This window comes from Myripristis murdjan, chromosome 12 (genome assembly GCF_902150065.1).
Source record: "Myripristis murdjan chromosome 12, fMyrMur1.1, whole genome shotgun sequence".
In the NCBI taxonomy this organism is placed as follows: Eukaryota; Metazoa; Chordata; class Actinopteri; order Holocentriformes; family Holocentridae; genus Myripristis; species Myripristis murdjan.
This window is the reverse complement of record NC_043991.1, coordinates 736,131-763,694: the sequence shown is the minus strand read 5'-3', so window position 1 is coordinate 763,694 and position 27,564 is coordinate 736,131. Positions and strand designations below refer to the sequence as shown.

The 27,564-nt window shown below is 42.3% G+C and overlaps 1 protein-coding gene across 3 annotated transcripts in view; it reads right to left on the bottom strand.

Moving 5' to 3' along the window:
- Nucleotides 1-16,549, bottom strand: part of onecut2 (one cut homeobox 2) — a 37,404-nt gene extending 20,855 nt beyond the window's left edge. The window contains exons 1-2 of one of the 3 annotated variants that reach the window (XM_030065472.1): nucleotides 16,367-16,489; nucleotides 15,334-16,306 (exon numbers count right to left, since the gene is read on the bottom strand). In XM_030065472.1, the coding sequence (XP_029921332.1) occupies nucleotides 15,334-16,306; nucleotides 16,367-16,489 (1,096 nt within the window). Of the gene's footprint in view, nucleotides 1-15,333 lie in introns of all 3 variants that reach the window. The other 2 variants (XM_030065473.1, XM_030065471.1) reach the window with 2 other exon arrangements.
- Nucleotides 16,550-27,564: the final 11,015 nt, after the last annotated feature.

The window sequence follows — 27,564 nt, the reverse complement described above, 5'->3', positions numbered from 1 at the left end:
TCTGAAAGATGATCAAGTAACAGACGGATCTGCTGTAATCTGATCACCGATCAATCAGAGTCAATCAATCTGCCTCACAGCAAACCTGCTGTCAGGGACCCGCACCTGAGAGAGCCACAGACAGGTGGACAGGTGGACAGGTGGAGTGATGGACAGGTGGACAGGTGGACAGGTGGATAGGTGGAATGGTGGGCAGGTGGACAGGTGGAGTGATGGACAGGTGGACAGGTGGGCAGGTGGAGTGATGGACAGGTGGGCAGGTGGACAGGTGGGCAGGTGGAAATGTAAATATGCAGGAATTAAATATGAGGGTAAATCTGTAAATCGTCCTGCTGTTGTTTATCGACAGGTTATTGATTTTATTTGCAAACGGCGACACGGGAAGTGAGGAGGAGAAAACACCAACATTTATAAACATAAACAAACACATAAATAAATAAATAAATAACAACATGAAGGTGAATTTGGCAAAAGGAACCAAACAACATGAAACCGCCAGTCAGAGTGACGCTGCCCTCCACACACACACACACACACACACACACACACACACACACACACACACTCTGGTGAATTAACCCTTTAAAATCTTTTTTTAACTCCTGAATCAAAACTCTCTCTCTCTCCTTCTCTCTTTATCTCTCTCTGTGTGTGTGTGTGTGTGTGTGTGTGTGTGTGTGTGAGTGTGTGTATGTGTGTGTGTGTGTGTGTGTGTGTGTGTGTGTGTGTGTGTGTGTGTGTCCCTTCCTGGAACGATCCGGATCAGGTTCCGGCGGATCGATGGGATTCGGCTCCGCGGCGTTTACGTTCGCCTCGGCAGGATTAATGCTCTTTTAATCTGCCCGGGATTACAGACATCGATCTGCTGCCTCACACATGTTTACTCAGGAAGAAGTGACGACACAAACACAAACACAAACAACAAACAACAAGACAACAAGACAACAAGACAACAAGACAACAGGACGCTGCTGCCGGTGCATGATGGGAACAAAGGAGGACGTGCAGCTACTTCCTGGTTTGTGCACCGTCTCGTTATCTGAGTATTGATCAGCTATAGACAGACATGTTCACCTTACACACACACACACACACGGACGCACACACACGGACTGGTTAACACTGATTCTTGTTTTTTTTTTACTGAAGACGCTGATAGCCAATATTCAGTGACTTTAACTTTGAAAATCAGACGATCACAAATGCAAAACAAAAAGTATGAGAGAGATTCTGTCAAACAGTATTATCATTATTATTATTATTATCATTATTATTATTAGTAGTAGTAGTAGTAGTTGTAGTAGTAGTAGTAGTAGTATTTTATTTTTAAAAGGAGCTGCAAATCATCCGGTCAGGACCTGATCTATCAGTAAGCTGATGAATAGTTTAATCTGAGTTAATTCTGCCCATTTCCATCCTTTAATCATATTAAATGTTTTTCCATGATTAATATTTTTTCAGCAAATTTCTGTCTTTATAATCTGTGCACTGGGCTGGAAGTCATTTTTCCTTTTCCAAGAATTTCTTTCCAACCTTCTTCCTGTTTTTTCTTTCTTTCTTTCTTTCTTTCTTTCTGCAGATTTTAGACGTTTCCCTGTGAAACTGATGCTGGTGACGGGACGGACGACAGCAGAGAGCAGACGCTGGGATTATTTTTCTTTTTTCTTTCTTTTTTTTAATCATTCGTCTTTCACCATGAAACCCCTGAGTGCCGTCTAACAGCCGCCTGTCGCCGCTCATTAAACCTGCGGGCCGAGTCGCTGTGACACGAATACCAATGAAGGAGGGAGGAAGGAGAGAGAGAGACAGAGAGAAAGAAAGAAAGAAAGAAAGAAAAAGAAAGAAAGAAAGAAAAAAGAAGGGAATGAATGAAGGAAGGAAGGAAGAGAACACCAGAGTTCCTCAGACGTGTTGAAATATAATTTATGTCTTATTGATTTTCCACTGGACTCTTGTTGATATTTAACTTTTATATTATTTGACGTTCTGCTGAGGAATATCTAAAGAAAGAGTTTCTAAAAAAAGAAAAGAAATCTTTTCCCCCTCTCCCCGAGGTCAGAGTTTTCATCGGGGCTGGATGAGGATCGTTTTGTTCTGTTTTGGTTTGGTTTGTGAAGAACACAAACTATATCTCTCCAGTCCACACAGTGCCACCTGGAGGCTGTTGCCCCCAGAGGGTTTTGGGTTGTGTCGGGAATCTGTACCATAGTTTTGGAAAAGTTTTGAGTTTCTCTCATGGAAATTATTTGACGTTTGAGTTCCACAAAACAAAATGAAAGAAAACATAACATAACAAAACAAAACAAATGAACCAGCGCCCCTCCAGCCCTGCTGTGTTGGGGCGAGCAAAGACAGACTGGAAACTTCACCAAATCACACAGAAACTGTCTGAGCTTCTGTCGATATGCAGATGACACTCAACTGTACGTCTGTTCATTTTAATCACCTCCTCCTTCAGCTCACGTGTTTCCTGCAGCTGAACGTCTGGAGGTCGTCTAAAGAGAGGAGTGAAGCAGGGCAGATGTTTCTGAACAGCAGTTTGGATGTAAATGGAAGGATCTGCACTGGAACTTTATAGAAACCAAGTGCACCATGTAAGTTTGTTCCGACGTGGAGCTGAGATATAAAACCAAATTTACCCGTAAATTTCCCCCTGGCTGGACGTGAAGTCATTCCCAAATCAACCGTCAACACAGAGGAACAACCACAAAGTCTACAGAGACGTCACTTCATGATCCACAGGAACAGATTCTGGATTATTTACACCGGCCGCAGCCTCCCTGAGGTTCATTTGATTCTCATATTCACACCAGAATTTGATATGTATATATATATATACATATATATATATATATATATTTTTTTTTTTTTTTTTTTAAATAGATTGCATCCTTTTGATATGTTTATTAGCTTCATTTTTCAATTGACTTCTCGTGCTTTGTTACACACTTGACCATTCCATGGTTTTACTGCGTGCTGTAAAGCTGTTTTTAAATATAGTTACTATGGTGATGATGATTAATATTAGTAATAGTGGTATTGGTATTAGTATTATAGTTCGAGGTGGCAGATGAAGTACATTTGAAAAGATTCATGAGGGACAGAGTTCAGGTGTTATTTTTAACCTGTTTACACACGTCACGTTGTCTCTAATGACCCAATCAGGAGAGAGGAAGGCCCTGTTTTCTGCCCGGCAACAGTCCTTCAGAATTTAACCAAGCTTGTTAAATTTAGCAAAATTAAACATTTGATGGTTCAACAGACAGACTGCCCTTACGAAAATATCATTTCAGCGTTTTCATGTGTCAAAGGAAAACGTCCCCTAAACTCGATATTTTCACATGTGATTTACTATTTTCACATGATTCAAATTTTCAACATGTGAAAAGAAAATTGGTCACACAGAGTCATGTGGAGTTTGCATTTTCACATGTGATTGGCTTCTGAACTAGAATTTCCACATCTGAAAAAACATAAAACTCACATGTGAAATAAACCAGATGTGATTTTGGAGCACATGTGTTCCTCATGTTGCTTTTTCACATGTGAAAGAATTGAATCACATGTGGTTGTAGATCACGTGTTCCAAACCCATATGTGGTTTATTTCACATGTGAGTTCACATGTTATTCCTTTGCAGGGTGACTGAGGTGTAAACGGGAAAATGTCCTTTTTTTTCTGGTGTTTTCAGTGAATTGTTCCTTTAAAAATGCGACACATTGCACCTTTAAGGGCGAGTTTGACCGGGTGACTCTTCTCACACAATTCATGGCCTTTCTGCTGGAGCTGCTGTCTGCACTCTGTGTGTGTGTGTGTGTGTGTGTGTGTGTGTGTGTGTGCGCGCGTGTGTGAGTTACTGTGTGCGTGTGTGTGTGTGTGTGAGAGAGTGTGTGTGTGTGTGACTGATTGTATTGCATGCATGCTCTCTCTGCTCTGCTGGAATAAGCTCGGAGCCTGAGTGTCACGTTTGATTTGACCGCTGTAATAAAGCGGCGACAGGGCCATTTTCTCCTCTGGACTCGGGGCGGCGGAGACGCCGGGGGCTCGCCGCTCGCCGCTCCGCCGCCACCACTCTGCAGTAATTGGTGTGGACACTCTAACGAGAAATCAGAGCGCCGCTGCCTCTCTGTTCTTGTGGGGAGGAAGAGCGAGGGAGCGGGCCGGGGCTGATCCAAGCGCTGCCTGTTTCACAGCGGAAAACACCGACACTGAGAACAACACACTCTCAAAGTAAAGGGAAGAGAAACGAGTCTTTTTTTTGCCCTGGACTCCCTGGAAAAACCTGAGCAAACTCACATGATTTCTTTCTAACAAAAAAAACAAGAAAAATCTAAATTCTTTCTTCTTACATCCACTGACATAATAAGATAAAAGAAAATAAAAGAAAATAAAAGAATAAATAAATCAATAAATAACATCTCAAATTGCTTTCTTCTTAAAAAAAAAAAAAAAAAAAATATATATAAAATAAATAAAATCTCTAAATTCTTTCTTCTTAAAAACAGTGGCAAAAATAAAATAAAATAAATACAAGAAAATTTTTTAAAAATGAGACGAGAATACTTAAAAAAAGAAAAAGAAAATGTATAATAAGTTAATATAAGTTATATAAATAAAAAGTAAATGAGTGATGCTGAGTCAGATTTCTTGTGAAAGAGAATGAGCCTTTAAACCGGCCCTCATGCTGCTGAGGGTTACGTTAAAGGGACATTAAACCACTCTTGTAATTTTTAGCTGCTTGTGAACTGAGAGTCTGAATCCATGTTGCTGATCCATCCATACTGTAGGGCCTGTGTGTGAACGAGTGCAGTGTGTGTGTGCTCATGTGCAGATGTGTAGTCTGTCCTCTTACCTGAGCTTGTTTTACCTTGTGCCAATGGAATTTTGTTGTATTTTATTACAATGACAATAAAGGATCTCTCTATCATTACCACACTGCGGTCATGTGACTGCTCCTCATTAGCATAATTTGATCTACATGCATTTAAAAACCACATGGGATTTCATATTACTTTAATTCTATTTTTCCATTTTTATTTATTTATCTATTTATGTATTTTACTTCTGGGCATCACCAACATGGATTTAGACTCTTAGATCACCTTTCCAAGTTCACAAGAAGCTAAATTATAAATTACAGCCATTTCCAGTTGTTGGTGATTAATTAGCTCATTATGCTAATTACTCAAATTAGCCAACATGCAACTTTTAGCAGCCAAGCTTCATCTCCTCTGCTGAGCCTGGAGACGACATTTTACTGCTAAAAGTCCACAGGAAGCAGCTCTGCTGGCTCAAAGGAAGTTTCCAGAAGCCTGACAGGAAAAACACATTGAGGCTGTGAGGAGAAACTGAGGGAACGAGACGAGACGAGGAGACGTCCTGTCAGGCGATATCTGATCATTAATCAAAGGTCAATATCGGCCCCATCTTACCCAACTGGTGTTCAATGTGGGGTGTGGGGATCCTCCAGGAGACCTCGAGGGTCTGCCAGGCGGGTCGGCAGCAAAATGAAAAATGAAAAATGATCCAGCATCACTGACCTGACCTTTAAACAGATCGTCTATCTTGTCTTTTTTTATTTCGAATTTTTTTTTTGTAAATTTTCAGATGCTTTTTGTTTTTCTATTCAGGCATTTTCTTTTTGTTTTTCTTTTTTGCTATTATTTTTTAACTTCTGTTCCATTATTTTATTTTATTTTATTTTATTTATTTATTTCGCAAATTTGCTCATGACTTTTCCCTTATGTTGTAAGAAATCCAGTGACTACATTTTTACTGTAAACCAAGTCACGGGAAATTGTCACAATACAAAAAAAAAAAAAAAAAAAAAAAAAAAAAAAAGCATGACTGATGGCATTAGTATGTTGTTTTAAAGCTCTCTGACTCTTCAGCAGGGTAACTATTCAATACTTCTATTATATAGAACAGAATAAAAAGGAGGATATATCTTTCCTTTTCTTCTAAGAGTCCCTGCAGGCAGAATCCCTATTTTTTAATTTTTTTTTTCTTAATGTAACTTCCTGGCGATTCACAACAACTAAACAAATTCAAAATAATCTTTATGTGAAACTTCCCGCAGGCCAAACAACAACAACAACAACACAAAAAACCTCGGCAGCCTAAACATCCAGTGTTTCTTTAATTTACACTGGAAAACATTTTACTGTGAATTAAAACTGTGGAGCTCATGGTGCTGACCGCTCAGTTTCACACACACACACACACACACACACACACACACACACACACACACACACACACACATACACACATTTTAAAAAAACTGTTAAATACCACAAAGCTCTTTTCAAATGTAGCTGTGTGACCTGCCGCCCCTTTTTATTATTTTATTGTTTTGTTTTTTTTTATCATTATCATGATCTTATTTCTGCACCTTTATCAGTTGTTGTGCCTTCTACTTCTTTATACGTCTTTATGTGCGATTAATGTCTTTTCAACTCGTCCAGTACCTGAATGCTAATAAAGTTCCAACAAAAAAAAAAAAAAAAAAAAAAGAAATCCATTATTTCAGATCAATACAGTGTGAATATGCAGCAGCTCCAACCTGAAGGCACAAGACCTCCAAACCAAAAGAGAGGGAGCCACACACACACACACACACACACACACACACACACTGCTGGTAATTCGTCTCTCATAAGTTGAGTCCGGGTCATAAATAATGCACCGCTCCTCTGCTTGGAGCGGATGCGTAAAATGGAAAATATTTAGGTTTAGTCATTCAGATTTCAACACAGGTTGACGCTGTGTGTGTGTGTGTGTGTGTTTGTGAGTGTGTGTGTGCGTGTGTGTGTTGACTCAGTACACTGTCCAACAACACTCATGTGTTCACTCCCATCAGCTGAACCTCATCAGCTTCTGAGAGAAACCATATCGCTGCTTCACGCTCTCAGTTACATCAGGATGACTTGTTGTCTCATGTGTGTGTGTGTGTGTGTGTGTGTGTGTGTGTGTGAGACCACGTTCACACCTGTGACATGGATTTCATTTGCACCGAAACACTGAAAACACCAGCAAATCAAACCGAGATGTTGAGGACATTTAAACTGACCAATCACAGAAGGACAATATTTACCTTTCAAAGTAAAAGCACAAACCCTATTTCTGTTGTGCTCCATCCTGCTGCAGTTTTCATCATATTCATTCTATTTATCCAGTGCCACCACACACACACACACACACACACACACACACTTTGTTCTGTGTCATTCAACCTCAGCTGTTCTTATCTGCTTCATTCTGCTTCTACAGTAAACTATTTTTTCATCCTGTTGTCTTCTGATCTCATTCTCTTACCTTCTCTCTAATCAATACTATGTGTCCATTCTATTCTATTCTATTCTATTCTATTCTCTGTTGTATTGTATTTTCTGTGATTTGGCTTCATTTCTGTTCAGATGTGATTCAGCTGCTTCCAGTTTTCCAGGCAGGCAGCCCAAACAATAGACTCTCTCTCCCTCTGTCTCTCTCTCTGTCTCTCTGTCTCGCCCCCCTCCATTTTGCCTGGTTAACCCGGTGCAAGGTGAAGAAGCCGTGCTCAGACTGAGGCGGGTCACACACACACACACACACACACACACACACACACACTCACACACGCACACACACATTCCTATCAATAATTCATCGGGCCGCTGCTGCCTCGGCTCTTGTGTTCAATTCCCCCCGGCCCGGCTGATCACATAATACCCCCCCCAAGACCCCCGAGAGAGAGAGAGAGAGGGAGAGAGAGAGAGAGAGAGAGAGAGAGAGAGAGAGAGAGAGAGACGGGTCGGGGGGGTCAGACAGGCTGTGCAGAAACCTCAGAGCTGATATTGTTGCTCCTCTTTTACTCTCTGTATTATAGATTCCACTCATTATGGCTGACAGGAAAACATGAAGACTAAATGTGGAGTAAAACTACAGTAGAAAAGAAAACAATAGAAAGGAATACAATAGAATACACTTACAACAGATCAGAATAGAATAGAAAAGAACAGAGTAGAAGAGAAGAGAAGAGAAGAGAAGAGAAAGGAAGGACAGAATAAAATAGCTACAAAAGCGACAGTCTCAGAGGGAGAGAGACGGAGAGAGGGAGAGAGGGAGAGAGGGAAAGAGGGAGAGAGGGAGCGCCAGGCGGAGCCGCCTCACTGCCCTGTATCCTGCAGCCTGAACAAATAGAGCCGCAGGTCAAACACACAGACTTGAATCTGCTGAGAGAAACATGGCGAGTCAGACGGGACCCGAACACGAGCTGAGCAGAAGAGACAAGAACAAGATTTAAATAGAAACAAAAAATAAATCAATCAATTTAAAATCAATAAAGTGAGACTGTGAACAGCTGAAATCACCAGGCCTTAAAGGAACATTCCACCGTTCTGGTCAAAATCCCCTTTTCCCCCGACTTCCCCAGGCTGAGACCAGATGTTGGACACCATGTCCACCTCTGGACGTCCACTGGTTCAGTTCCTATGGTTAGCATTTCCTGTTAGCTTAGCATAAAGACCTGAAGTCTAAGGTAGTTGTTAGCCTCATTAGCTTTCATTGTGCAAATCAGCTTCAGAGCTGCTGGAAGGTGGATTGTCTCACTTTGACGGAGCCGGGCGAGCGGCTCCAGGGACGCTGGGAAAAATTTTTTGTTTGTTTTTGTTTTTTACTTTTCAAAGTCCTCAACATTCAGAAACCACACAGCTGATAATTAGCTGTTATTCCGCTGATGGAAAACTGGAGTGAAGAAAGTGTGAAGGCTCTGAAAGTTCATGTTCATATCGTAGTGGAATGAATGGAGGAAAGGGAGGAGGAGTGATGTGGCAGCTCTGAAAGCCCACTGCTCGCTCTGGGAGGAGAGCAGAGGAACCTTCTGGACAGATCAGGCACAGATTTATCATCTAGAACCTGAAAGCTGAGAACTAAGAACCTCCACACGTTCTGATTGTGAATTTTTAAAATCTGTTGAAGCCGCGTGACGGCGCCTCCCTGCTGCTGGAGCTGCTGTCCTGTCAGCTCAAACCAAACGTCTTCCTGTTTGTTAAAGTTGCATCTAAAAGCTGCAGAAAAGCTCAAAATGCTCCTGAACGTCGCCGGGCAGCATCACTGATCTGCTCCCAGCGCAGCACTTTTTATTAGAAAATGAAAAAATGAAACGCGTGGGATTTGATCACAGATAAATTCACATTTCTCAGGTTTTTAATCCAAAAGAGAAAGAAAGCTCGAGTGAAGTGGAGGCTCCTGCAGCATTTCCACATTCCAATGTAAAAAACTCAGCACACGGTGCCTTACGTAGCCCTGACTGACATGAGTTATCCCATCTCACGTTATGATAAATCAAAGGAAAAATTATTTTGAAGCTGTAAATTAAATAGAAGCCATAAAATATTTTTTCAATAGAAAAAATGTTTGTAAACAACAACAAACAACAACGGTGAGCTGGCAGTTTTCAATGTCATTTCATTTCAGAGTTTGTTTATATTTTACAAACAACATAATACATTTTTATATACACCATTTGATTTATTTATTTTTTTTTAACTTCCTTTTGTTTAACGGTTGTCGCTCAAAACTGCGTACTGCCCCTTTAAAGTCTAGATTTTTGAACATTTTGCACATAATTCAGTTTTCACAGTTCACATCAGTTCTGGGGGGCTGACGTCGTCGCTTTCAGCAGAAGAAGAAGAATCAGAAGCTACAAGTACTAAATTAAATCGTAATAATTATTTTGAAAATAAATAAATAAGAATCTACACAAAGCAGAGGGAGACGCTCTCTGATCACACTTTGCTGCTTTGTCTTTATTTTTTCTAATTAATTAATTTCCTTAGTTTGTTGTCATTGTGATGCAGTCACATTATTTCCTGTAGGTTTTCTTTCTGCAGTTTGTACATTATTGTGAAGTTTTCCTTCACCTCTGGAGGCTTCAGGGAGCCCGTCCTGCTTTTTCTCACCAAACCAACCAAGAGTGTGTTTTGGGGATGCGTTTTGGTGTGCTAATTTTATGGTAGTTATTATTATTATTAGTATTATTATTATCATTATTATTGGCATTCGTATTTGTGTTATGGGTATTATTTTATTTGTATTCTTAATATTACTGTTATTCTTATGGTTATCATGTTAGTGTTGATGTTGTCTCTAGCATTATTATTATTATTATTATTATGTTTGTTTGTTGGGTTTTAGAAGAAATCCAGCGACATGTCTCAGGTTTAAAGGGTTAATTAGACATAAACTGGCCAAAATAGTTTCATATTTCCTAATAATTTCAGTCCAAAGATGAAAAAGTTTGAAAGTCCTGCTCACAGCAGCGTAGAGCAGCTCATCATGCTGCAGCGAATAAAAACAATAAAAACAATAAAAACAATAAAAATAATAAAAATAATAAAAACAATAAAAATAATAAAAACTGTCGCTTCTGGACTCTGATGGGGAAAATTTTGAATTTTAACAAACTGCCGACTTCAAGGCTCGAGGATAAAAAAAAAAAAAAAAAAACACAAAGAAGACGAAGAAGAGAGATTTTAAAAAGGCTCTTCCTCCTGCAGCCCCCTCTCCCCCTCGCCCCCCAGGCTGTGACCTTTGACCTCCACGCTGTCGGCTGCTTGTTGTTGCTGAGCCGTGACCTGAAGCTGCTTCCTTCTGCTTTCTCTCTCGGCGGAAAACCAGCTGAGAGCAAATGTACAAAGAAAAAATCTGAAAACCTGTTGCCACACGAACGTCCCGAGCCGCGTGCTCAAACTGCAGCTGAAGACCTCACACACTAACAACACAACAACACACCTGAGCCGTTCAAACACACCTGGAACCAAAGTGAAACACGTCTCAGCTTCATGTTTTACTCTGCATCACAAATCTGAGCAGCACCGCCATCTTTAATAAACACTAAATTGATAGTTAATTAAACTGTTAAACTTGTGTTGTGTTAACAAACCATGACATGATAATTAACACTGCTAACTAATTATTAGTCATGCTGCACACACACACACACACAGACACACACACACACACACACACACACACACAAAAACAATACAGATAAATATTGCATTTTTGACTGAACTAAACTGACCTGATAACAAAATAACATCAATTACAGAATTACTAAGGATTGGTAATATTATTAATGACCATTTCATTGTTTGTTAACAGTAAAATAACTAATAATAATAATAATGTTTACTAATCAGTAAGTAACGCTATAAATGATGTTACTTCATCAGATCAATATAGTGCAGTTAAAAGTGCAATGTTTATCTGTGTTTAACATTGCTTATTTGTGTGTATGTGTATGTGTGTGTGTGTGTGTGTGTGTGTGTGTGTGTGTGCATACAGCATTGCTAATAATTAGCCAGCATTCTTAATTCTCATGTCACGGTGTGTTAACAGTTTAATTACGAGTCAGTGCTGTTTATTAATGATGCTTATTACAAACGCTCCCATCAGGCCTCAGTGCCCTGTTTACAGCACCACCACCACCACCACCACCATCATCATCATCATCATCATCATCATCATCACCATCATCATCATCATCACGCTGTCATACTCCTTCTAAATATAAAATAAAAATAAAATCTGCTGGTTGCTTTACAATCTTAATCCCAATCTGGCTCCTCTGTCGCTCTCGCTCTGAAAAATCCCTTCTAGAATGACACAGATCTGCGTCTGCGAGAAGCCTCGTTCACATTCCTCTCTTCTTCTTCTCTCTGAGGAAACTAAAACCTGAAGTCTCTCTCTCTCTCTCTCTCTCTCTCTCTCTCTCTCTCTCTCTCTCTCTCCTTCTAAAACCATCTGATATCAAAAGAAAAAAAACGACTTCCGCGCTGTTGTTTTCGGCGCTGCTACTGAAAAGCTGCTGGCTAAAAGTAAATCAAACCTGCGCCCGTCATAAATCTTTCATAGACCAAGTTTGAGCCTCTTTATTTTTATAATACAATACAATACAATACAATATGTGCTGTTTTATAATTGCATAAAGTGATGTTAAAGCTGCAGCCTGAGACTGGAGGTGAACACGAAGCTGCTGAGCCACCAAACGTCTGGGGGGTTTGCTTTTAACTGGACGAGTGTACAAAATAAAATTAAAAAAAACCCACTAAGAAAGAAAAGACAAGAAAAGGAAGGAGAGGAGAATCTGCTGGTGGCATGAAGCTGCAGGCAGCGAGACGGGCTGCAGTGTAGAGAGAGAGAGAGAGGGAGAGAGAGAGGGAGAGAGAGAGGGAGGGAAAGAGAGGGAGAGAGAGAGGAGAGAGAGAGAGAGAGGCGGCTCTGACATTTTACAACACACAGGGGAACACAGATCACATGCAGCCCAGATCTAACGCCGCCCTGCAGCTCCATCTCTGCCGCTCACGCCGCCTCACAGCTACAGCCTGCACACTAACCTGCACACACTCTTCATAAGCCTGCACACACTCTTCATAAGCCTGCACACACTCTTCATAAACCTGCATACTGTTAATGAACCTGCATACACTCTTCATAAACCTGCATACACTCTTCATAAACCCATATACTGTCAAAAACCTAAATACTGTCAAAACCTACATCCACTTTAAAAAAAAAAACAAAACAAAAAAAAAAACCTACATAATGTCAAATGCCACTTCTGCAAAACAATAAGAAAAAACACCTTAATGAAATAAGAGTAAAATGTCTAAGAGATAAATAATCATTTGGGACAGGCGTGTGAGTATGCAGACAAAAACAAGAACTATATATCTATCTACATCCATATCTACACACACACACACACACACAGTCCAGTCCAGCTGTTGTGCCCTAAAGTTTCCTCTCCTGCTGCCTATAATGTTCAGCTTGTCTTGTTGTCACGGTAACAGAGGTGTTCATTCACTTCTGTGTTTGGCATTGAGCTCATAGTTAGTGCTGACAGCTGTTTCCACTATTCTGTCCCCCCTCACTGTATATAAATACGGAGGACAAAAAACGAGAAACATACCTCAGTATAATGCAGTCCAGTAGCAGACCTCTGCAAACTACAACCTCAGTAATAAACACAGAATTAAAGGGACACATTCTGCACAACGTCAACACAAACTGAACATTATAAACTCTGTTAAAAGGCAGAGTTTATGGCAGAGCTGCTGTTAGGTTGGACAGCTGGAGCTGATAAATAGGCTATATATCGACGCCTGCTGGGACTTTTTGTTTTCTGACTGATGTAAGAATTTGAAAAAGCACCAAACTGTTTGCATTGATTACACTTTAGACAACCTGCATGCAGCCACATCTGAGCAACACAAAAGCCTTTTGAGAATCATAAAACTGATTTTTTGAAGGAAAAAAATCACAGCAAAACTCGTAAATCTCATGCAGCCATCAGAGATCTGCAGCTGTTTACCACAGAAAACCTTAAAATGTGACGAGACCTCAGCACTGAGCAGCACAGACACACTGATACACACCACGGGAATATCACACTCACACTGTGCAGTAAAAAAAAAAAAAATACACACTATAAATCCCTACAGATATACAGTACAGCCAAGCGATTGCTATATTATAGGAATATTACAGAGATAGCACGGGCTCACGGTGTATTATCACTGGCTTAAACTCAGTATGGGCACTCAGCCCTTACAGAAATATTACAGGAATAAGAAGAAGAGGGAAATGAAAGAGAGGGGTTCACTATAGGAATATTATTAATATAAAAAACAAACAAACAAAACATTATAAATCCCTTTAGATATAGCCTATCTATGTAATAAGAAATAAAATGGCACACTAATAGGGATAAAGCAGGAATATTATAGCGAGGACAAAAGGAAATAATAAAAATAAACACTTTATCCCCTATTCTGACACCTTTTATTAATATATATATATATATATATATATATATATATATATATATATATATATAGATAGATAGATAGATAGATAGGTAGATAGATAGATATATGTATATATATATTACAGAGATGCCAAAGGAGGTACGATAAACTGTAAACTGTAAAGTCAGTATCGTTTGCAGATTGAATGTTTTGCTGAGGTTTTTTTTTTTTTTTTTCTTCCTTTGCAGCCTAAACACAGACATGTCCAGCCTGCATCGGTTCACTTTGATTCTTAAAAGCATAAAGAGTAAATGAGAGTAAACGCTCCTCCTGCCCGCTCCTGTCCCGTCCTGCAGACAATAGAGAGGAGCCGGGACAGGAGCGTGGCTCCTCACTAGGGGGGGCCCCAGCCCCACTCTTCTGTCCCGGCAGATGAAACCTCTTTCTCCCCCTCCGGACGCACCTCAGACCCTCTGATTGCTTTACGCTCCTTCCCCCCTCCAATCAACGGCATCTTCTCCTCTGTCGCTGCCTCATCTTCTTCCTCCTTTATTTCCTCCTCATCTCTCCTCCGCCTGAACAATGCGAGCCACACTTCCCCAGCAGCCGCTATCACTCTGTCCCGCTCAGGGATAATAATAATAATGATACTGATAATAAAGCTGCTCCTGTTAGTGGTAAAACAACAAAAAGACTGACTAATAATAATGTCCCTGTATTCCTCCATGCATTTAATGCCTAAATAAACCCGCTCAGCACAGAGAGTTCACCTATTTTCATTCCCTTGATCAAATCAAGCCTGAACAAACGCCTTTTACTCATCAAAATCACTTTAATGTCAAATATCTAAATTGTTTTTTAATTATCGACCACATTTTCAGAACCGGTTAAACGGGAAAACAGTACCACGTCTCCTATTAGGCTATTGTTACTGTTATCATCAGTAAAAATAATGTAATTAGTATTATTGTTATTATGTAAGGGGCAGTAGTACTGGGGTTGTTATTGGCCTTTTTGTAAATTGTATTTCAAATGGTAGGACTACTTTATCCTTATTAATTCCAAATTACCACGAATTAATTGTTTGAGTAAAATAACTGTCTGCTTTTTGCTGAAAAAAAAAGCGCCGTGTTTCCCCACTAACAGGACACTAATGTAATCTGGGCTGTTGCAAAAGCAGAGCAGAGTGAGGGGGGTGGGGGGTGCTGGAGGGAAATCCCGTGACCTTGTCATTTCCTATCGATCTCTTTGTTATTGATCAATAATGGTAATCATAATACCCTGATTCCAAATAAATTTCGTTCCTCGGAGTTGGAGTGTTGTGGCGCTGCCGGCTCTGCCGCTCTGCTGCTCGCAGACACAAACAAAACAAAAACTAAACCAACAAGAGGAGCTCTGCTTGTTAATGATGTTTGGGATTATTATGGGATGTGTTGTGTTGCTTTCCTCCTGGCACCAAACCAACCGAACCTGCAGCTCTGCGCGCTTCGCTCTGCGCGTAAACGGTTGATTAGTAGGCTATGACTTTCTCTTGTCTTACCTGCGAGTCTGAGGGCCGACATCCTCTGAAACTCGGGTTCCTGCAGCCATTTCCACATCCTCCTGAAGGTCTCCCGGCCTGACTTTAGTTTACTCCAGGGTTTGGGGTTCCTCAGCAGGTCGGACAGGGTCCCCTGAGAGCGGCACAGCACCCTCTGGGCGAAGATGGCCTGGGGGATGCTGTACCTCTTCAGCTCCGCCGTGATCCTCTGCGCCACTTCCTTGGTGTTGATCTCCTCCAGCTGCCCCGAGCTGTTCCCCCCCTGCGACCCCGAGGAGGAGGGCGGTCTTTCCCGGGTGGAAGCCAACACGGGCCCGTGGGATGGAGACTGGAGGTGGTGGTGGTGGCCCGACGAAGCTGCCGCCGGGTGCCCGGGGTGGTGCATCCCGTTCAGGTGCGGCATCATCCCTGCCGCGGGGCCACCGAGGCCTCGGTGCTGGTGCTCCCCTCTGGCCAGCATGCTGGCGGTGTGGTGCGCGTCGAAGTTGGCCGCCGCGGCCAGCATCTTGTCATGGCCTCCGTGCGTCGTGGTGCCGTAGTTGTGCAGCCCTTGCTGGGTGCTGTGTATGGAGCCCAGGCCGTTCCCCAGCACCGGGGACAGGCTCTGACCCATCCCGGACATGTGGTCTTTGTGGTAGGGGCTGTACAGGTTGTTCATGGCCGGGAGCCCCCTCTCGTCCCGCATCAGGGTGAAGCTCCCACTGACGTTCCCGGAGAGCCGCTGGTGGTGGTGGTGGTGGTGATGGTGGAACTTGTCCGACACGGTGGAGATGGGCGGCAGGGGCTGCAGCGGGGTTAGCGTGGTGTACGTCCCGCTCATCCCCATCCCCGGCGGGGACGTGTCGCACGGCATGCTCATGGCGTGGTGCAGCGGCAGGGAAAGCTCCGGCCGGTAATCCCCGGTCCCGTCCAGGATGGTGGCCATGCTGGACACCATGGCCGAACGGGAGGACGCGGCGGCGGCGGCCAGGTCCTGGTGTATCCGCAGGGTGGATGCCGCCGCCGCTGCCGCCGCCGCCCCGGGCGCCCCCACCGAGCTCCCCCGGCCGTGGTGGGGGCTGTGGCCGCTCATCAGCTCCGAGTCATGGGCCACCGAGCTCACCGCCACCCCGCCATGCAAGCTGCCAATGCTGTCCATTGTCATCTCCGTGTTCATGGCGTAAGCGTCCAGGTCCTTGGCCAGGCATCTATAGGCGTTAGTGTAGGCAGTCTTCATTCATCTGTCCTCTCAGTCCATCAGGTCGAGCGGAATTATCTCTCCTGTGCCTCCTTTCTCTCCTCTCCTCTCCTCCTGACGCGCCGGGATGGGTCCGTGCTCCGTATATTCCACCCTTTTCCTTCAGCTCCGCGTTTCTCCTTCTCGTTCTCCCCCGTGTTTAAGGCCTCTCCAGCTCGTTATTTTGGCGTCTTTTCCCCGGTAAAAAAAAGAAAAAAAGAAAAAATGTTTTTATCTCGATCATACGGGCCTGTGCTGTGGCTTCCCCATATCCAGCCTCTCCTCCTCCTGCGTAACTCTGCTCCAGAGACGGGAGCTGTCCAGGGTCCCCTAGCCGCCCGCTCAGCCTAGCCTGCTGAGGGAGGAGGGGCGAGGGCGGGGCTTCCGCGCTGACGGACGGCGCAAAGGGCCAATCAGAACCGCGTCTCCGCACAGGGCGGGCGTGGCGCGCAGGCAGGCTGGCCAATCAGCGCCCAGCGGCTCCTGGGAAGCGCTGTGAACAGTCTGGGTGGGATTTGAACAATACAATATTCCCAAAATATTCCTTTAGAAACTTGAAATGTGCTTGAAGGAGCTCCAGAGTGTGTTAACAGTGACGTTATCGTGTTTCCCATCTCGTATCACTATTTTACTCTTATAATATCCAATAATATTCAAAACTCAGTGTGGTAAATTGAAAAATCACAGCAATATTTCAACAGGGAATTGAGGAGCACTTTAAGAGCTACAATAATGTGTTTTAGTGACTTTATCAGATTTTAATAAAGTCTGATAAAGTGCTTTTCAACCTTTCATCACTTTAACTGTCTTATAAAATAGGAGAAATATTTAAAAACCCCTGCTTTTAAAAGTGAAAAATCACTGAAGTGTTCCTTTAATGTTCCTGTAGAGAACAACACCAGGGTTAGGGGTTCAATTCCCTACAGCAAGACACTAATATTGCCAGGATTTGGAGGTCAATTCCCTGGAGCAAGGCACTAATGCTGCCAGGGTTAGGGACTCAATTCCCAAAAGCAAGGCACTGAAACTGTCTGACAATAATAACTATAATAATTCTGGTATTTTGTCACTCCCTAATGTTTGCCAACATTAGCGGACCTAAATATTGCTGTCTGCAAAGTTTTAATCTAAAGATTTTAAAGTTTTTAACTCAGTAAAAACTGCAGTTTGCCAGTTTTGAATAAAGTAATGTCACATACACTGGGGAACAAAGCTCGGCGGCGGTGCACTGCTTGTCCACTCAGTTAAAGATGAAGCCAATGTTTGCGTTAATTGTGTTATTTCCTGCAGTGAGCTCACATGTTCACTTGTTTTTGCAGTGCATCATGGGAGTTTTATCTGGAGCGTCACTTCCCAGTGAACTGGAACGAATTTGGCAGCGGGGCATCATGGGAGATGCCTGACCCTCCGCTGAGCTGCGATGCAGTTTGAGACACAGCCACTGAATTAAGATCATATGATCATTATTATAATCAAAGAGTGACACAGGAGACAATCTGCAAAACATTAAAACACTATCATGTTACTCATTTGAAAGTAAGTTTCTGATGTTGGTCTGATGATTATTCTGCAGGAACAGTAAAGTCAAACCACCACAGCAGGAGATCAGCAGCACCGTGAGAGGAGCTGTGAAATTTCATTCAGCCTTAATGTTATCTAAAACTAAGCTAAGTGCCATCTAGATACTTGAGAAATAACAATTATATAATAACTAAAAACAGAACCTCAATTTTAAACTTGCACTACATGGACCAAAGTGTTGTTCCACACCTCTCAGTCATTGAGTTCAGGTGTTTCCTTCAGCCCCGTCCCCACAGGTGTGTAACCTCCAGCAGCAGCCCTGCAGTCTGCCTTCACCAACATCAGTGACAGAGCGTCTGGTTCTTAAGAGCTCACTGAGTTCAGGTGCTGCTGGAATAGTGATGGAACAGGAAGCCACCGCTGCACCAAGTCAGCTGCTCAACTTTCTTCCCTCCTAGATATTCCACCATCAGCTGGAAGTGGGATTATTGCAAAGTGGAAGCGTTAGGAACCACAGCTACTCGGCCACCAGGGGGCGGCACCACGCAAAATTAGGGTTAGACTTCATGCTCATAGTGCGTAAAAGTGTCCGACGCTCTGCTGCCTCAGTACCTGCAGAGCTCCAAACCTCCTCTGGCATCAACATCAGCACAGAAACTGAGCGCCGGGAGCTTCATGGCGACCAATCAGGCGTCTCCATGTGGCGGTCTGATGGACGAGTCTGGGTTTGGGGAACGCCAGGAGAACGTTCCCCGCCTCCGGGAGAACGTTCCCCGCCTCCGGGAGAACGTTCCCCGCCTCCGGGAGAACGTTCCCCGCCTCCGGGAGAACGTTCTCCTGGGTGAACTCCCTGAGCGCATTGTGCTGACTGTGCAGTTTGCTGGAGGAGGGGTCACGCTGTGGGCTGGTGTTTCTGGGCTCGGCCTCGGCCCCTCAGCTCCACTGAAGGGAAATCTGAACGCTTCAGCTCACCGACACATTTTGGACAATTCTCTGCTTCCAGCTCTGTGGGACCAGTTTGGGGAAGGAAGGCCCTTTCCTGTCCCAGCATGACTGACCCCAGTGCACAGAGCAGCTCCATAAAGGCGTGGCCGGCTGAGTTTGGGGTGGAAGAAGTTGAGCGGCCCGCACAGAGCCCCGACCTCAACCCCATCCAGCACCTTTGGGATCAACTAGAACGGTCACATCAAACTTTACATTTATTTAAAGCTCCAGGTTGTACGGAGCTGCAGCGCCCCCTGTGGGTGCTTCTACATGTTAACCGCCCTGGAAACGTACAGCTACAACTTTCTTCATATTTACATTTTCCTGCCGTGGCTGCTCGGCGTAGAACCACAGAGAACCTGACAAGCTGCTGAGGTTCCACCGCCTCCTGACTGAGGAACACCTGAAGAGACGACGGAGAGACAAACTCCAGAGGGACGTCGGCTCAGATTTCAAGGTCAAACTGCAGATATGATCACCTGTTAGCTACCGTTAGCCAACAGCTAACGTTAGCATGCAGCCACTTCCTGGCAAAACCAAACACACAACAAAGCAACATTCATGTTCATGCTGGACATGTGAGGGGAACGCTCTGCAGGGACAGGTGAGTTTATTATCAAGCACGCAGGTTACTCAACGTGCTCTACAGGCAAAAGACGAGGAGACAAATCCAAAGATAAACGTCTAAAATAAGATGAATGCCAGTCCAGACAGTTTTATCCACGTTCAGAAACAAATCCACCAACTGAAGACACACATTAGAAATAGTTTAATGAAGTTTAATAAAGGATGAAGGATGAGTGGATGAAGTTTTTTTTTTTTTTTTTGTAAATTTATGTCTTTAATCTGGAGATTATTAGTTTTACATAAGTGAGTGTTGGTTATTACAGCAGCAACACAAAAGAAAACAATAAACTCCAATCAAAAGGAAATAAAACACTTTTATGATATTAACACACAGTTGATCTGAGGATAGTGTTGTATATATGTGTGTGTGTGTGTGTGTGTGTGTGTGTGTGTGTGTGAGAGAGTGTGTGTGTGAGTGTGTGTGTGGACATTATTGACGGCCTCTGGCTGGGATGGGGAGTGTGTGAGCCCAAAGTGCATTACAGCCTGTAGCCTGGACGCTTCTTTACAATTCATTACACTGTGAAGGACAAAGCACTGTAAAATCACACACACACACACACACACACACACACACACACACACACACACACACACACATCGCATTTTAAAACCCAGTGGCTGATAACTTCCTCCTCATTTATTATTCTGAATCCCAGCTGGTGGTTCACAAACAAACACACTCACAAAATTCAAATTAATTTATTAAACAGCATCAGGAAGCCTCTGTCAGCTTGTTTTTCAGCAGCACTTTCATAACTTTTTCATTTTGTGGACCCTCAAGTTTCACGAAGCGAGGAGCCCCGGCTGATGGGACGTCCCGAGAGGAGAGAGGAGAACATGTTCTGCTGTTTTTATTCACGATTAAACTGTTTCTGTGCCAGACAGACTCAAAGAGGTGAGATTATATTAATATAACCAGTCACACTTTATTTATTTATGAATTTATTTTTGCTTTTGTGATAATTACTAGCAACTTGTTTTATAGTAAAATTAACCCTTTGAAACCTGAGCACATTCATTTGCTTCAACAACATGAGAAAAAGGCAATGAGCAAATCAGCCAAAAAGTTACTAAAGAATAAAAATTAGCAAATAAATAAATAAATAGACACATGCATACACGCACACACACACAGACACACACAGAAGAAAAGAAGAAGAAGAAAAAGAAGAAGAAGAGGAGGAGGAGGACGAGGAAGAGGAGGGTTAGTTGTTGGGCAGATGTTGCTTTGTTTAAAAATTCTTGTGTAATTAAGTTTGACCCAGTTTGGCTTTTGATCTGACAGACAGACAGGAGGAGGAGGAGGAGGAGGAGGAGGAGGAAGACAAGGGAGGAGGAGGAGGAGGAGGAGGAGGAGGAGGAGGAGAAAGGGCAAAGTGAAAGAGAAAGAGAGAGAGGAGGAAAAGGTGGCAGGAAAGTCTGTGGAAGGAGAGGTGAAGAGGAAGAGCAGGAGAAGGTTTAGCAGGAGACGCAGCACCAGGAGCATCATCCATCACCATGGCAACGGGAAGCAGGATTAGGATTAACCCTAACCCTAACAGCCGGTGAGGACCCGGGAGGACCCCATAGTGATATATTGATACTGATTCATATTCCAGGTGTGCGCTCTTGGCTCCGCCCACTGCCTCCAGCACATGGAGGCCCTGAATCCCCTGCTGGCCTCCTCTGCTCTGAGGCTGACCCTAACCCTAACCCTCTAACCCTAACCTAACCCTCTAACCCCAACCTAACCCTCTAACCCTAACCCTCTAACCCTAACCCTAACCCCCTAACCCCAACCTAACCCTCTAACCCTAACCCTCTAACCCCCTAACCCCAACCTAACCTGCTGCTGGATTCAAACCTGTGGTTGTAGTATAAATCAGCTGGTAGAGCACGCACCTCGTCCAGGCTCAGTCCTGACTGCAGGGTCAAGGGTTCAAATCCCACCTCAGGCCCTTTGCTGCAGGTCGTCCCGTCTCTCTCTCTCTGCCTGTCCTGTCTCTCTCTCTCTGCCTGTCCTGTCTCTCTCTCTGCCTGTCCTGTCTCTCTCTCTCTGTCACAGTTAAATAAAGCAGATATGACAAAATGAATTCTTAAAAGATATAGATAGTTATTTGATAAATTGTTAACCTAGGACCTGATTCTCCTGATGGAGGAGCAGGTCTCTCCTCCTGGCTCCTGTCTCCTCCACCAGGAGAGGAGCCAGACAGGAGTCTGTCCCTCTTTTCTCTGTCAGGCCATCTGCTGGGAGAGAGAGACAGACAGACAGGCAGACAGGCAGACAGAGAGGGAGAACTGTATTGATTGTGCAGCTTTGTGCTGTGCAATCTGTACAACACTGCTGCCACCAGCCTGTCTCTCTGTCTGTCTGTCTCTCTCCCCCTCTGTCTGTCTCTCTCTCTGTCAGATATCTCTCACACACACAATAACATAAATGAATGAATAAATAAAATAAATGATGATATAAAACTTTCAAATTTAATTAAAATTTAATTGATTGAATTAATTTCTTAATAATTAAAAGTTAGTGAATGAATGAATGAATTTAAAGCACAGTCACGAGGTGCTTCACATACCCATACACAACAATTATAGATGAATCAAATTAAAAAAAATACATTAGATTGTTTTAATCAGTTAATTATTAATTAAAAGTTAATTAATTAAATTAAGTGATTTAAAAAGTGCTTCATAAACACAAACACACACACACACACACACACACACACACACACACAAGACAAATATATATAAAAAAAGAGCAGACATATAAAGAGTTTCTAAAAGCCGCACAAATAAATACACAGATCCAACAGATCTGATGGACAGGGGAAGAAGATGAAGATGATGATGATGTAATGATGAAGATGATGATGATGATGACGATGATGATGGCGATGATGATGATGATGATGATGATGATGATGATGACGACGATGATGATGATGACGACGATGATGATGATGATGATGATGATGATGATGTGATGATGATGGCAATGATGATGATGATGATGTAATGATGATGATGATGATTGCGATGATGATGATGATGATGATGATGATGACGACGATGATGATGATGATGATGATGATGATGATGATGTAATGATGATGATGATGATGCAATGATGATGATGATGATGATGGCGATGATGATGATGTAATGTTGATGATGATGATGTAATGATGATGATGATGATGTAATGATGATGATGATGATGATGATGGCGATGATGATGATTTTTTGTGTTGTTTCTTGGGTTGTCCTTTTTCTTTTTTCTCTTGTGTTATTTCTTCTCGTCTCCTCTTTTCTTCTTCTTTTTCTCTTGTCCTCCTCTCCTGCAGCAAGGACTTCTGACTCTTGAATCTGTTTCACACAAATTAATAAAAAAGCTTAACAAGCTGCTCGAAAATGTTTCATGATTTTGACTTCCTGAAGATTTATTTGAAGATTTATTTTTTATCACTCGATTCTGTAATTCTTTCTCCCTCTTTCGTCTTCCTTGTCGTCCTTTTCTTGTTTTTTCTTCTTTCTGTTCCTCTGCTGATGCAGCTTTTTCATTTTCCTCTTCTTCTCTTGTCTCTTCTGTTGTTTCTTCTTTTGTTTTTCTTCTTTAGTTTCCTTTTTCCTTTTTCCTCCTCCTCCTCTTCTTCCTCTTCTCCTTCTTATGTTGTGTTGCATTTTATTAATTTTTACTTTATTACCCCATCCCTCTTCCTCCTCCTCCTCTTTTCCTGCTGGGTCTCTGGTGGAGCTGCTGCTGGTCTGTCTGACAGCACACAGGCTCACACTGATGGATTACTGGGTTTCAATATTTTGTCCCATTCTGATCGTTTTATGACAACCTGCGCCCGAGTGAAGACTTGAACTGCGGAAATAAAATTATATCCGCAGTTTTTTAATCCCAGGAGCCAATAGGAGGGCTTGTATTAGTAATTTTATGTTTTTTCCCCATTAACTATGTGGTCATCTTCTTGCCGGTTTTATTTAAAAAAAAAAAAAATGTATATTGGCATGTTTTACTCATTTTCTTATAGGTTTTTATTTTTTTTAAAAAAATGATTATCCTGTCATTTGTAGTTTTTTTTTTTCTTCTGGCCATTTTCTGATAATGATTCCTTTTTCATACTTTGTGTGTGTATGTGTGTGTGTGTGTGTGAGGGGGTTAATTTATAGTCTTTTTTTTTATAAATAGCAGGATAACACACTTTTGTACTTCAGTCTTCAGCTTCAACACTGTACATATCAGAAGATGTTGAACAGCCGCACACGCACACACACACATACACACACACACACACACATACACACACACACACAAACTTATTGGGGCACAGCTCCTCGTTAACAAGTAATCCCTAAAATCACAGCGTATGATGATGAATTATGCAGAGCGGCCGGCCGGCTCGCCATCGACATGCAGGCCGTCCATCCGGCTGCTTTAACTAACAGGCACCACAGTGTGTGTGTGTGTGTGTGTGTGTGTGTGTGTGTGTGTGTGCGGTGTGGGGGGGCAGACAGAGAGCTGAGGTCCTCCTCCACACGGCATAATTATTTAATGTCCTCAGGCGTGTTGCTCCTTTAATCATAACATTTGATTTATTGATCTGCTGAGCGGCCGAGACGGCGCCAGCAGCCGGAGTGACGACCTCAACACCGCACGGCCTCCTTCAAAGACAGGAGGAGGAGGTGGAGGAGCAGGAGGAGGAGGAGGAGGAGAGGAAGAAGAAGAAGAAGGGCAGCATTCATTAATTAATGAAATAATGTTTTGGGTTTGAACTCTGTGTCCACTTTCCCATCTCCACCTGTATAATCTAATCTAATCTAATCCAGTCCAGATGTTGTGCCATACAGTTTCCTCTCCTGCTGCCTATAATGCTCAGCTTGTCTTGTTGTCACGGTAACAGAGGTGTTCATTCACTTCTATGTTTGGCATTGAGCTCATAGTTAGTGCTGCACTTTACTGACAGCTGTTTCCACTATTCTGTCCCCCCTTATGGATATAAATAGAGAGGACAAAATATCAGAAACACCTCAATGTAAACACAAACTGAACATTATAAACTTTGTTAAAAGGTAGAAGGTGTGTGTGTGTGTGTGTGTGTGTGTTGGCCTGCATGGACGCTGAACAGTACAGAGCTCAGAGTCATGTGTATGTATTTCCATTGAAAACAGATATACTGTATGTGACATTTTATGTTTACAGAAATAACAGCCACGTGAAAATGATCTGATCAGAGACTCCCTAACATAATCTGGAATAATGTCCCGTACCAGATTAAGTCCTGTTCTGTCACTGACATCACGTTCTACATCAAAATAAAAGACCCACTTTTTTTTTTTGTTGTTGTTGCTTTTAGTTCAGATGTTGTCAAATGTTGTCAAATCCATTTTTACTTCATGACTCTAACGTCTCCTCTGATTTTTAATCTGTTGACTTCTTAATTTCTTATATTAATATCTGATTTTGGCTGATTTAAACTTTTTTTGTGTGCTTCAGTGTGTTTTCCATTTTAGTCTGGGCTTTCAGTTTTCACTCTTATAGTCTTGTTTGTATTGTGAAGCATTTTGAGGCTCCTGTTGTTTCTGAATCAGCAGGAATAAAACGGAGTCGACTACAACTGATTTGGAAATGAGCTGAAATCCTCATTTAATCTGAGCGACTTGATGCTCAGGAGACCGGCAGCAAAGTGAGAAGATCAGACTGTATGTGGTCTAAACAAAGAATATAAATTTGCTGTGTGATAAAGAATATATTTACAGTGTAAAGATCATTTCATATGAAGCTCAAATTTCAGGATCAGGAAACGACAGAGAGTTGAATCTATACTCAGACTCATTCAGTCATTTTTTAAGTTTTATTTTTTATTTCATGTCGTAGTGATGTAAAGCAATGCATTTTTGTATTTTTTTTTTAATGTTCTCTATTTCTGCTGGTTTCCTTTGGTCGGATGATTATGGATGATTTGATTTTCCAAACTTGGGAGAGAAGGCAGAATATTTTGTTTAAGAGTGAGCCGGAATAATAATCTGTCATTTTGAGTAATTCATCTGTGCTTCTGCTGCCATGAAAACCAGGAGGGCCAGGCACAAAATCAATCAATCAATCAATCAGTCAGTCAGTCAGTCAGTCAGTCAGATATGAGTCTGCTTTCATGTGAAAGCAGTGCACATTTGTCATGTATATTTCTATCTGTCCTCCTCTATATGACGTATAATAATTTAAAAATTTTATTACTGTTAATCTTCTGAGGTTTTCATATTTTATTTATGTATTATTTCTTAAAATTGTGTTTACTAATAATTATGTGGCCCACGTGCAGTTTTTTAACCCTCACTGCATCTCTGGATTATTCCTGATGCTTCTTCTCTCTGTGGCGTTTTAATATTCCTCTCTTTCCTCTCGTTTCCTTTTCCTGCTGCGACGGCCTGCGGCTGTTTTTTACAGATCAATAAAGTTTGAAACGATTCAGCAGGCGTCACTGACACTGAAATATAAAGTTAACAAAACGCTTTCACCTCCCTTTCTCCTGGGAGCCTTGTAACTTTTTTTTTTTTTTAAATAAATAAATAAATAATATTGATACCAACGCTATAAAATCTGACTTTGAGTCACAACTTCAGGAACTCATTCGCTCACCAGGATCCTGCTCAAAACTAATTAAAACAAAACATTATGTGCTGTGCTGAATCTATTTTTAATAACAATATATTAATATTAAAGTAAAAATACAGTCTGCATGGTGAAGAATCAGTTGAATTCTTTTTAAATCTGCAGAGCCCGTGGCATGACTCAGCAGGACTGAGGGGGTCAAAGGTCAGAGGTCAGCCGCCTGACCCACGTCGTCACAGTATTTCTGTTCTTTTCCTCAAATAATCCAGAATATTTTTTAAGGGCAAGAAGCAAATTAAAAATAAAAACACCCTGCCTCGTGTGAAAAGAGAAATTAAATCTCATTTTACAGCAGTTCAGTAAACAACAACAGATCCGTCTGTTTTTATTCAGTCAGTCAGGCTGCAAAGCATTCAGTCTATTACAGTTTTTATATTTTAATTTTGTGTTTATAATATAATGCAATTATTTTGGTTCATGATATTATTATCATCATCAGCAGCAGCAGCATCACCCACACATATAATATAAGCAGATGAATCAATGAAAAATAAATGAAAAACACATCCACTGCAGAACCAAAAATAAAATACAATAAAATAAAATAAAATAAAATAAAATAAAATAAAAGCATCTACAGGGAATTTATTGTGAAGAAACAGCAGAAATCATCTGAGAGGCTGACATGAAGAGCGGAGAGTTTCTGTCTCACTTTGCTGAACTGAAGCTGCATTTACACGAAACCAGCAGGATGTGATTTTTAACATCCCTCACTTGTAGTTTTAGTGTATACAGCTCTCCAGACTGTGAGTGTTTTCCTGCCGCTCACACACACAGCAGGAGGTCGGATGTGAAACACACAGATGAAAAGCATCTTCACTGGATTTAAAGAAGCTAAGCGTCGCAGCTGAACCGGCCACTTTGTTTCTGCACACAGCGGCTCTCACACTGACGGCCATGCCTTCTGTTGTTTGTTGTTTTTTGACTTTTGATCTGAAGAGCTCTCGACTCGCTCTCAACATACACACACCGCCACACACACACCACCACAGTTACTGTCGGCTCCAGTGTGAAAAGAATCACACACTTGATGACGTGCGCTGCCTGACGACGAGCGACGCCTGACAACGAGCGCCGCCTGACGACAAGCGACGCCTGACGGCGAGCGACGCCTGACAACGAGCGCCTTACCGCTGCTGCTTCACGGGCAGCATCTGTCCCGAAATCATCCTGATGAAACCAAACAACCAGGTCAAACGAGATCATCAGGGCTGAGGTTACA